Source organism: Neurospora tetraspora, assembly GCF_033439725.1.
Source record: "Neurospora tetraspora strain CBS 560.94 chromosome Unknown B0H65scaffold_4, whole genome shotgun sequence".
Taxonomy (NCBI): domain Eukaryota; kingdom Fungi; phylum Ascomycota; class Sordariomycetes; order Sordariales; family Sordariaceae; genus Neurospora; species Neurospora tetraspora.
The window spans coordinates 4,637,219-4,649,596 of NW_026944386.1; the positions used below are offsets into that span (position 1 = coordinate 4,637,219).

The 12,378-nt window shown below is 41.8% G+C and overlaps 4 protein-coding genes across 4 annotated transcripts; 3 read left to right on the forward strand and 1 right to left on the reverse strand.

Annotated features, from left to right (window-relative positions):
• Positions 1-610: 610 nt before the first annotated feature.
• B0H65DRAFT_549381 (uncharacterized protein) lies at positions 611-1,132 on the forward strand (the record flags this gene model as incomplete). Its single annotated transcript, XM_062829657.1, has 2 exons — positions 611-814; positions 884-1,132. 2 exons carry the CDS (start codon positions 611-613, stop codon positions 1,130-1,132), a joined length of 453 nt encoding a protein of 150 aa, XP_062682315.1.
• Positions 1,133-1,494: 362 nt separating this feature from the next.
• Positions 1,495-2,271, reverse strand: B0H65DRAFT_525811 (uncharacterized protein). The gene is made up of 2 exons (XM_062828845.1): positions 2,003-2,271; positions 1,495-1,855 (listed from the first exon to the last, which is right to left on the reverse strand). Exons 1-2 carry the CDS (start codon positions 2,215-2,217, stop codon positions 1,705-1,707), a joined length of 366 nt encoding a protein of 121 aa, XP_062682316.1. The 5' UTR covers positions 2,218-2,271; the 3' UTR covers positions 1,495-1,704.
• A 357-nt stretch (positions 2,272-2,628) lies between these two features.
• On the forward strand, positions 2,629-4,328 carry B0H65DRAFT_558515 (kinase-like domain-containing protein; the record flags this gene model as incomplete). Its single annotated transcript, XM_062830103.1, has 3 exons — positions 2,629-2,641; positions 3,033-3,969; positions 3,997-4,328. The coding sequence occupies 3 exons, from the start codon at positions 2,629-2,631 to the stop codon at positions 4,094-4,096; spliced, it is 1,050 nt and encodes a 349-aa protein (XP_062682317.1). The 3' UTR covers positions 4,097-4,328.
• Positions 4,329-5,338: 1,010 nt separating this feature from the next.
• Positions 5,339-6,805, forward strand: B0H65DRAFT_212131 (alpha-L-arabinofuranosidase B). The gene has a single exon (XM_062821945.1). It carries the CDS (start codon positions 5,471-5,473, stop codon positions 6,488-6,490), a length of 1,020 nt encoding a protein of 339 aa, XP_062682318.1. The 5' UTR covers positions 5,339-5,470; the 3' UTR covers positions 6,491-6,805.
• The last annotated feature ends 5,573 nt before the right edge of the window (positions 6,806-12,378 follow it).

Genomic DNA, 12,378 nt, shown 5'->3' on the forward strand with positions numbered 1-12,378 from the left:
TTCTCGAGAGCCATAACCGAGGTATACCCCATCGAAATGCGTGGCGTCGTTGTAGGGAATCACGGGAGGTGACTGCTCTCGAGCGGGGGGCGAGGACTGGCGAACAAAGAGGGGTGACGAGGGCGGGAAGGGAGTGGCGGATAAGACAGAAAGACCAGAGTCAGAGTCAGAGTTTAACTCCATATCGATATGAGCACCTCCCTCAGAGTTAGATTCGCTGTCAGAGTCAGGGACAACAATACAGTCAGCAATGGGGGTGGGCTCCCTTGGCTGGCTAGGTAGCTTCTTCCTTCTTGCTGACCTTCTTGCTGACCATGTCATCCGGAATTTCAATGCACAGAATGATTGACACGTCAGAGGCTTGACCGGCAAGTTGTTCGTCCGAGACTATGGTGGAAGAGGCATAGAGTTGAGAGTACACAGAGATGTATAAAAGGCAGGGCGGTGGTACTCTTGAACGATTCTATCTTTCTCTCCAGAGACCATCATCAGCCCTCCTCCCCGTCATCCATCGCTCTCAACACGCCTCAACAAAAGTTTTGCGCCATAACTACCGGTACCTTCGGAAAAGGCTGAATCTACCTGTACTTGCCCCCTTCAAGCTATCACCATGCAGTTATCTTCAACTCTCGCCCTCCTCGCCTCCTACTTTGGCCTTGCCACAGCCATCCACCTGCCCAACGGTGCCTGGGAGGGCACCACGCTCGCCAACGGCACGTACTCCATCAAGCCCGCGGGCGCTCCGGATAGCGAGTCATTCCTCGTTGAGCCGACCACCCAGAAAAGGTCCGGGGCGCCCGTGGCCAAGCGTTACGTAGGCTGCTTCGGCTATGATCTCGATCATAGCGGAGTCGACGCTGCAGTGGTGGGCTTGAAGAGCTAGGCAGGCAGCGGCCATACGCTGTCGAGCGGCGACAAGAACACTTTTGTGGCATTCATCGCCGAGGGCATGATGGTTTACTACTGCATTGACGCGCCGCGGAGCAGCGGCAACCTCGATGTCGACGACGTCAACTACGCCCTGGAGCAGATGGACGCCACCTGTCGCCGCTACGAGGCGAGCTACTTCAAGTGGGACGGTAGCGTCGAGATTGTCGGCAAAGGTCGCTCTGGAGACAATGTCTGCGTTTGAGGATGTCTTGGACCGTCACGGTAGTAGGGACAAAGAAGGCGAGAGAGAAGTTGTTGTATTCAGAAGGAAGACAAGGCTACCTTACGAACGATCGCGGGGGAAAAGCTGGCTAAGGGAGGTGGTGCTGGAGAGTGGGCCCAGCCCGGCAGGCAGGTGGCCGGCCGGCTGGGCGCAAGAGAATGGGTTGGTACCTACCTCTAGGTAGTTATCGTAGACTTGGGGTCTAGATGTGATGTAGTTGATTTTAGGAGCCGGTCCTTACAGTTTGAACTTTGTCGGAATGGAAACGGTCGCGTGTTAGTTCGTCCAAACTCGTCTGGTTCATATCCCTCTCTCTCACTTCATGTTTGAAAAAAAGCAAATTACGCCAGTCTTTCTTCGGTTGAGCGTACATGTATTGGAGGCCCTTTGTGAAGCATCGCCACCACTAACCACTAAGCTGAGGTGTTCAGTCAGCAGTCTCATATATGGACGCTGGCTTATTTACTTCGAGCCTCCGATATCCCATATTCTGCCTAAGCCATTCACATCAACCAAGGTCTTCCATCTTCCCACTGCCACATACGCCTTCTTCACTCCTCCTTCACAGTAGTATACCCTTCCACCCTTTTAAACCACTTAATTTCCCTCGGCTTCACAAACATCGCCTCCGTGACCTTGAAATACTCCCTGTAGTACTCCTTCGTAAACTGGTTCTTGAACAACCACTCCGGATTCTTAGTCCTGCAATCAATCCCGCCTGTCAGTACACGTACGTCCACGACTACCTTATCAAATAACATTTCTCCACCCCATCCCTATCTCCGACCCAAGGCTCTCTCTCATTCTACTTTTGAATCTTAATCTAGAGAGAGGGGTAGGTAGACCTACGAGTGCTCAATCCACGATATCTGCCCCGGGTTCTCAGGGTTCTGATACACCGAAAAGAAGGTGCACTCCTTCTCGGAGACACATCCGTCGTAGACGGGTCTGTAGGCCTCGAAGAAGGCCTTCACGTTGTTCGGGTCGATGTAGATGGTGACATGGAGGGCGCAGCCCTCTGATTCGGGAATGTTGGGGTAGATGGGTGCGTCCAAATCGGGCATTTTGAGTACGAGTCTTGGACCGTCACGATAGTAGGGACAAGAAGAAGGCGAGAGAGAAGTTGTTGTATTCAGAAGGAAGACAAGGCTTCGAACGAACGCGGGGAAAAGCTAGCTAAGGGAGGCGGTGTTGGGAAGTGGGCCCAGCCCGGCACGCAGGCGGCACGGCTGGCACGGCTGGCCGGCTGGGCACAAGAACGGGGGTTGTTTGCTACATCTATAGACAGTGGAGTTTATGTATAGTAAGGGTAGAGGTACCTTAGTTTGTAAGACAGTAGACGGCACGTCAAACTGTAGGCGCAGGTGGTCGAGACAATTTAATTGCTGATGAAAACATCCTCGATGCTCTGCCCAAACTCTAAGAGAGGCTTTTCCGGAGGCACGATCTGAGCAAAGTTGTCTCGGTGCTCCACCATGGGTGCCGGTAGTTCCGATACAGCTCGGAGGTTGGCAGCCATCATCACTACGCCGCGGACGCCGTGTGCCAGCGCCCCGTCACCACGCAGGGATCACCAGACTCCGGAGGTTGTATGACGGCCCTGGAGAGAGCAGACGAAGTTTGGAGTCCGAGCGGGGAAACAACATGAAGGTCTCCTGCACCGTCATCCGTAAGGTATCATGGACTCGTAATCCTACCTACTAGTGCTTACCGTACATCATAATACTGACAACTGACCAGACTCCGCATTGAATCCTACCTAGAGGTATCTAGAGGTAAGTATCTCATAAGTTCTGCCACAATCATCTTTAGCAAAACGCTTCACCTTGCTCAATCATCACATCGGAGCACTAAATAAGCATGTCGAAAACGGAATCAGCAGTCCAGCAACTTCCCGCTGTCCCTTCAGATATCACTCCCGAATGGCTCGGTTCTAAGCTTGGGCATAAGATCAAGTCGATCGAGAATACCCGCGCGATCTGGGGAACGGGCAGTAAGCTATTCTACACCATCGCGTACGAAGACGAGATGGCTAGCAACCACGAGAGACCCAAGCACGTCTGCATCAAAGGAGTCTTCGACCCCGAGATGATCGCGGCCCAGCCATGGACAGTCAGCCTAGCCCAGCGTGAAGCGGACTTCTTCTCCAAAGTCGCCCCGGGCCTCGAGAACATGATCTTCCCCAAGGGCTGGTGGGGAGGTACGGACGACAAGCAAGGCATCTCCATCATGGACGACCTAAGCAAGTCGGGCTGCACCTTTCCGCCCGAGGTGGCATCCTACCCAGTCGGCAAGGTCATGAACGGCGTCGAGCAGCTAGCCGGCCTACACGCACAATATTGGGGTCAGAGCCAGGCGGACCACCCCTGGATCTGGAACAACTACGACCCGGCCATGAAGTTTCTATGCGCGCCCTGGGACGAGGCGGTGCGGCTCCCCGGCCGACCGAAGCTGCCGGCGTATCTAATGGACGGCAAGCGCTTCAACGAGGCGCTGGACCGGTACTTCGCCGAGCGCAACCCGCGATTCCGCACGTTGCTCCACGGCGACACGCATATCGGAAACGTCTACTTCACGGCGGACGGGCGCATCGGGTTCCTAGACTGGTCGGCTTTCCACTTTGGGTCGTGCTTCCACGACATCGTCTATCATATGACGGCTATGCTGACGGTCGAGGACCGGCGTGCCCACGAGTTTGAGATCCTGGATCACTACCTCGACACGCTACACCGGCTGGGCGGGCCTAGGTTCGACCGACACAACGACCCCGAGGTCATGATCGAGTACCGTCGGTCGTTCATGACCAATGCCATCTGGTTGATTTGACCTTATGGTCTGCAGAGCAAGGAGCGGGTCGCTATGCTGTGTGAGCGCACCGTTGCTGCGTACGATGACCACAAGGTCCTTGATGTCATTCTTGGGCAGCCCAAGCCGGCCTCTTGAATGATAAGGTACGAAGGCAAGAGAATAGGACCTGCGGTCTGCTGTTATCGGGCGGTGACATATCGCCAAGTTCGCACCGTTGAGCAGTTGCAGACACTCCCTCATGACGGGCCACATCCTTGGCGGAGGTCCCTGCCGAATAGCTACCGAAAATCCGGTTCCTTTTCCGAGGGGTAGAGTGCTTGAATTTTGCTTTTTTAATTGGGCTGGAGGTAATGGGGGCCATTTGAACAAAGAGGGTGGTTTTTGGTGTTGAGGGGAAGATTTCCAAAAATGCGGGGTGGGTTGTGCGTTTATTTGTGGTACCCACTGTACCGGGCCTCTACCTAGATTTAGGCACCTGTATAAGGCGTACCCACTGTAATGTCAATGTCAACCAAACTTCATCTACCTACGAATGTACAACCGCCAGTCTACATGTTTCCAACACACGCTCCAACCACCACTAAAATCCACCCTCATGGATAAGGTAAGCTGAGTCCCGAGATTCTCACTCTCATAATCGATGAACTCTTTTGGAGACCATTCTACAAACCGCGGCCAGGAATCTATGCCTCAATCTCTCGAAAGTGGCAGCATCTTGTCGAAGCACACACTTTAGCGCGCATCAACTTGACGCTCAATGAGGAAGACCTCTCAACTTTCGCGGCTGTCTTCAAAGATGCACGCCGCCAACCTCTGTTACGTACCCTCACCCTCAGCTTTGATCAAATCTGCCCGCTCAAGGCAACCTGCGTGCGGGACATGTCGCATTTAGCTTGTCTTAGTGGGAAGAGGGGTTCACGGACATGATGTTGCGTCGTGTTGAGGATGCGATGCCCGGAGTGTGACGAGCCGATTGGTGGAACCTGGAACAGGAACCGTGGGATGCTGTTAAGGTATATGATTTTGCTTCTCCTTTCCAGCACCAGGAGGAGAACATTGCAAGCGGAGGTGCACCTGTTACAAGGAGGCGATAGCCGCCATAAGGAGACGGAGATATGGATCAAGAGCAAGATCAAAAACCGGGATACAGCAATGCAGAGTGAACCGTGTATTATCACTGGCACGGTTATACGGACTTGGACATTCAATGCTCCTCACATAACGTCCCATCGAAACACTACCTAAATACCGACTACTACCCAGTCAAACAGACAACCTAATTTATTCCACCATTAGTAGCTTGGCGCTTCTAGGGGCGGCGGATGACTTGCCAGCTATCACTCCGTCATCTGATAGCAGACGAAGGGGAAGGAATACTTGTACATCATGGGCGTTTAAGTAGGGTTGTGTTCTGCTTCGGTCATGGTTCATTACAGATGACTTCAACGGGCTTCTAGGCAAACTCTACCTATCCTTCTCCTACTGTTGTACAAGTCATCAACTAGAAACATGTCCCTGATGTCCACCCTCGGACGCACATGCGCACTCGCTCTGGGCCTCGTTGCTGCGGCTACGGCCGGGCCTTGCGACCTTTACGGCGCGGCCGGAAACCCTTGTGTTGCAGCACACAGCACCACTCGAGCCCTGTATAGTGCCTACAACGGTTCGCTCTACCAAGTACGACGCGCCGACGGTGCCACCACCAATGTAGCACCGCTCTCCACCGGCGGCGTTGCCAATGCTGCCACTCAGGACTCATTCTGTGCTGGGACGACCTGCGTCATCTCCATCATCTACGACCAGTCCGGCCGCGGCAACCACCTCACCCAAGCACCGCCCGGGAGCGCCGGCAGCGGCCCGGCCCCCGGAGGATACGACAACCTAGCTAGCGCGACTGCTGCACCGGTCTACTTGAACGGCCACAAGGCGTACGGTGTCTTTGTGGCGCCCGGCACCGGATATCGCAACAACGCTGCCAAGGGCACGGCCACGGGCAACGCGGCCGAGGGCCTGTACGCGGTCTTGGACGGGACGCACTACAACGGCGGTTGCTGCTTCGACTATGGTAACGCCGAGACCAACAGTGCCGACACGGGTGCTGGCCACATGGAGGCCATTTACTTTGGAAACTGCAATGTCTGGGGAACGGGACAGGGAAGTGGACCGTGGATCATGGGTGATCTGGAGAATGGCTTGTTCTCTGGCCAGAACGCCAAATACAACGGGGGCGACCCGGCCATCAAATACCGCTTCGTCACGGCGGTCGTCAAAGGAGACTCGTCCAATCTGTGGGCGATCCGCGGCGGCAATGCGGCTTCCGGCTCGCTATCGACCTACTATAGCGGCCCGCGTCCGTCCGGCTACTACCCGATGAAGAAGGAGGGCGCTATCATACTCGGCATCGGCGGCGACAACAGTCACGGGGCCCAGGGCACCTTTTACGAGGGGGTTATGACCACCGGCTATCCATCCGACGCGGTCGAAAACTCGGTTCAGGCCAATGTCGTGGCCGCCGGATACGCTGTGTGAATTCGATTTGACCATCCGGCATGCAACAATTGTCTAGTCGGAGAACTGTGGCTTGGTGGATGCGCTCAAGGGTTTCTATAACAGTTGTTAGCGAGCGGGTAAATGCAGAATGTGCTCCCTCTGTCTCCATGTTTCCGTCTGTGATTACCCTTTGTTAGCTGTACCCCTAACCCTAAGCCTGGGGACACGGTAGTTGATGTTGACTTCCACGGGAGATGACGACAATCCCTCGATCCATTTGGTTCAGCTTGTTAGGAAAGGAAGTTCTAGGTTCTGGCCTTCACCCAAGTAGACGACGCTAGCCTTTGCACTCGAGGGTTGGCATTTCTCCGGCACCAATTGAACAGCACAGCATCGTGTGAAGAACGTTGAATTTAACCGGTGACTATTGTCAGATTTACTGGTGTGATTGATTGAATCTGTGTGATTGATTCGAGCGCTCTCTCTGCAGAAGGTCTGGGGGTCTGGGGGTATCCTATATTTGCCAAGACCTATTAACTTAGGTAGCTGGGACTCTAGCATCTAGCTTACATTTGGCTAGAATACTACCCTAGAATTTAATATACCCCCTTACTTACAGACCTCTTTTACCTCTTTGAGGTCAAAAGTAAAGCTATTTATATATTGCTCTCGTCGTTTCATATCTCTAATCCCAATATTTCATCCAGATCATCGAAATCCACCTCTCCCGGTACCGGATTATCTCTTCCTCCGCTATCTTCCCGCAGCAGTACTTCAACTATCCCTAATAATTCTTTGAATTTCTTATGCTCTAGAATATTTACTACCTTTATTAATCTACTTATTAGTATTAATTTTATTTCCAAATATTCGATATTAAGAGTCTTTTTCTCGAGAATTTCTCCCCTTAACCAATATCTATAAATATCTACATGCTTCATCTTTATACTGAAGGTAGGCGTCTTTTCTATAAGTACCCTAATAATTTATTAATTATTATAATATAGAGTAGGAATAAGATCCTCTAATAAATTTATCCCTAATATTAATATTAATCGGTTTATAAAGAGGATTTCCTTAACTACCTTTTCAATTACGTATAATTCTGCTTCTATTATTAATATAGCAATTGTAATCTATTTAATTACTCTTTAGTAAATTAAATTATTATATAGTTTAATTACAAATCCTTAGGAGCTTTTATAATTATTTTTATTATTAATAAACGAAGTATATAAAAGCAATTTTAAATGTATTACTCCCGCTAAAATAGAATACCAATATTTTTATTATCTTTAAATACCGTATAACCTTTTTACTCGCCATTAAATAAGCAAGATTAGAATTAGAATTATATTTAATTAATTTACTTAATAATAATACAATATTTAATTAAATATTAATTACTACATATAGTAAAGAACCTATATTAACTTGGTACGTTTATATTTTTACGTAATTAGTAGTGTTTTTATAAGGAATTAATTTCTTATACCCTATAGGTACTAGGGTTGGGCAGTAGTTAGATTTGAGTAGTTTAGTAATTTTATTAATATATGCCTCTTAGATAACTAGACTTCTCTTTAATTTCGATTATATATAATTTTAATACCTAGAAACTATTAGAATTCATTTCTTCCTATTAGGTAATACCGTAATTATAACTCTATTATATATTTTCTAATTTCCTTTATCTTGTTTTTATCGAACGTAAAGACGATATTATTGATATAGTATAATATAAATATACTATCCTTTTTTATAATATACGGGTTTTTAGGGATCGTTTTAAATCCTATCAATTCAAATATTCCGCTTAATTTTCGTTACTATAGTAACGGAATTCCTTGGAAATTATATAGGGCTTTAATAAGTTTAAGAACTTTTCCGGGTATTCGATACTTTAGTAGTATACGTATATAAATTTCTTTATCGAAATAAATATTTACGAAAGCGTTAATTACGTCGTATTAAATAAATTCAAAATTAAAACGAATAGCGAGAGTAATAATAATATAAAATAATCGATTTATAAGGGTAAATACGTATGTGTTAGTTCTTATCTTTTTTTGCTAGTCTTTTTTTACGACGAGCCTTGCTATTATTTTATTAAATATCTTATTATTATTAAATTTATAAATATAAATCTATATATAATCGAAGATTTATTCATATTTAAAGTAGGGGATATCTTTATTCATTTTGATTTACGGTTTTATATTTTTATAATTTTTAACGTAAATTTCCTTTATTTCTTTAAATTATTAATTAAATATGTAGTTGTTTAAATTGTAGTACTTTTTAGGTATTGGAGGGAGATTACGTCGGTATACTCTATTAAAATAATTATATTTTATAATTAATTATTCGATTTCTACTTTAATAATTATTTCCTAATTTATTAATGTTGAAAGCGGTTTCTATAGTTTTTAATAACGAACGTACTAGTCGATAGTTCGGTCGATAAAATAATTGGTATAGAGTACGGTTAGTGGGGTAAATAGAGGCGACGGGTATAAACTTATAATATATTCGATAGATATTTTATTATTAATAAATTAATGAATTAGTATGTCTTATAGCTAACTATTTTTATTTTAGGAGATTTTTTAATTCCTTTAATAATTTTCTTAATTTTAATTAAAGAAATTTAATAGGAGAGGTTTAATATTATTGTTATTAACGTTATTTAGTAGCGTACAGTTTTCGATATAGGGTAATTCGGATACCTCCGAAGGTTAATTAGCGGGTTTATTTATTTTATTAAATAAATCAGTAAACTCTTCGCTAATAATTTTGAAGTCGTCTTTAAATCTTTTAATATTTAAATAATAAATAATATTTTCGTCGAATATCATGTGCTTAATGTAAATAATCTAATTTGTATAGGGATTTTATATATAGTAAATAAAAGTTATTAAATAGCCGATAAAATACCTGATTTAAACTTTTAGGTTGTATTTTTAAAGTTTTTATTCCTTCTTCTAAGCGGCGCTTATTATAGTAAATACTTTATACCTATAAATTCGAAGGTGGCTTATATTTAATCTACGTAATTTTTTATTAATTATATTGATTTATAATATAGGTATAGAATTATTCGAAGGGGGATTTCTAATTGTATAAATAACGAGGGGAATAATTAATAAAATAAATGGCTACGTAAGTAAATTTTAGCTATAAATCTTCTAATATTTTCGAATTTAATAATATCGTACGGTATTTTTCTTTAATTATACCCCCTAAATATTCTACCCCTCTATTTCATATTTAAATATTAGGAATAGAAAGTTTAAGAATTATATTATACCGGGCGAATCTATTTTAATTTTATTACTTATAAATTTATTATTAAATTTAATAGATTTAATATTAATACTATATCGGTACTTAAGTATTTAGATATAGTTAGCCAGGGTATTGGCTATTATAATAGCTTCTTAGTTCGATAAATAGTAGTCCTAAATTAATTTTAATTATCGATAGGTAATTAAAAGGAAGTAGTATAATCTTTTGAGTCCTAATTTAAAATTAAAGAAATCGACGGCGAGTTTTTCCCCTAGGCTGTAGCTTCGGTCTTTCGAAACGCGGTTAATTTATCATTTTATCTTTACTATTCTATACGCGTTGTATTTAATTAAAGGTATATTGCGTGGTTGTATTCTATCAATATTCTATAAATAGTCGAGTATTTAGGGATTTAGGTGGCCGAATTGTTGATACTATACTTCTACTAATTATTTCGAAGGTTGTTGTGTATATAAATTAATTTAATAACGGTGCGCTACGAACGAAGTTCTAGTAAATAAAAGGGGGATAATTTCGATAATTCTTTAATTATAAATACTATTTAGATAGTAAAAAAAATAAATTATTAGCCTTCCTTAGATAGTTATTTAATAGTTAATAGTCCTAATAGAAACTCCACCTTCGCAATTAGAAATAGGAGACGAGGTTAGTAGTAAAGTTAGGATAGAAGGCGATTTCCTTTAATTATAATTTTAAGGGACCGTTTTTACCTTTAATAATAATATTAATTTTCTTAAACCCTTTAATTTCTATTTAAATATTATTAGCTTACAAAGAATTATCTGGATTAATATAACGAAAGTAAAAGAAATGAGTAATTTTATTAAATATGTAAAGCGAATTACTTAAATTGAATATCGCTAAGTTTTTAAGAGGGTAAATTTCGTTTTTAATTTTAAATACTTTATTCATTTAAAAGGTTACTTTGTAAGCTCGATTCGATAGTTACGTTAATTCTTCCTTCTTAATTTTCTCTTCCTTCTTAAAAAGTTTAATTATTTTTTTAGCAAGCTCTAAACTTTTCGCGAGGCTGGTTTTAATAATATATTTAATGGAGGGGTGCAGTTTAAAGTATAAAGGCTTCGCGTTTAGGTTAATATATTATTAATTTTTAAGAGAATAATAGTTTTTTTTGTATATTTTATATATTATACTATTACCCTTCTTACGTAGTTCAATTTCGGATTTATTTAATAAGAGTTTTCTCTTTTTAGTATTAAAGCCCTTTAGCTTTTTATTCTTACCGTCGTAATAAGTATCTTTATTTTTAATATTAATTTTTTACTATTATATTTCTAATTATTATATTCGATACTAATTTCGCTAGCGTTAAAGGTACTACAATAGAGTTTTCCTCTTCCGACGGCAACCCTACAATGAATATTATTGATATTATATTATTTAAAGTCTTTATAAACTTCTATATATTTAAGAGTATTGGCGGCTATTTCCTTATTGAATTTTTAAGCGCTATTATATTACTTCGGGCGAATAATTTTAATTGTATTAATAAAGTTAAATATTATAAGTTAGCGACGAGAATCTTTCCGATTCCTTTATTCTAATTATCATTTATAACGGTGAATTAAGTTTGTAGTTAATTAATTTAATTTTTAGGTTTTTTTTGTAAACATAGCGACGGCTTTATAATATATTTTTTTTACTTTAATTTAATCGTTGACCGTTTTACAATTCGTTATTTATTCAAAGTTTCGATATTATTCGTTAGTATTATATTCCTCCCTTATAATTCTATTTTATAATTTATAATTAATTAATAATTTTATTTAGGTACGTACGGCCTTATTACTAATCATAAATTCCTTCAAGTCCTTTTTATTATTAAGATAGAAGTTGATTTTTGATTTATAGAGTTACTTATTAATAAAGTCGTCCTTAATAATAAAAGTATTAATTATAATCTTATTTTGGTCGCGGTATTTAATAAATTCTTTATAATTAGTCTTATTTTAATAGATAACGGTTAGGGAATTAATGCCGCTATTGAAACGTATAAATTCTGCTTTAGTATTATTAATACGGGTTTTAGCTTCCTTCGTTATAGGGTAGTAATTGAGATAAAGCTATCTCGGGGCGGATAATTTCTTAGTTTTTCCTTAAAGCTAATTCTTGAGGATATTAGGGATATATTTCGACTAGAGTATAGGTTCCTATTACGACTAGTCGTCGCTGTCTTTAAAATACGCGACGTTTTTTTTTTTTCGTTTCGGTAAGCTTTGAGAAGGATATTGTAAAAGTATCGTTTTTATATTATTTATTACTAATTCGTAATATTAATCGTTATATTAATAGGGCGTGTATTAGATTGTTAATTATTAGATTTATTAATGTAATTAATTGAATTTGTGTAATTAATTCGAGCGCTCTCTCTATAGAAGGTCTGGGGGTCTGGGGGTATCCTATATTTGTTAAGACCTATTAAATTAGGTGGCTAGGACTCTAGCATCTAGCTTACATCTAGCTAGAATACCACTCGAGAATCTAATAACTATAACGTGCATATAAGCTTTACCCCACGGGGCTTTAGCCACGTGAGAAATGAGGAAAACGAATTGTTTATTCTGGCCTAAGCTAAAAAAGGAAAAGGGGAGAAATCC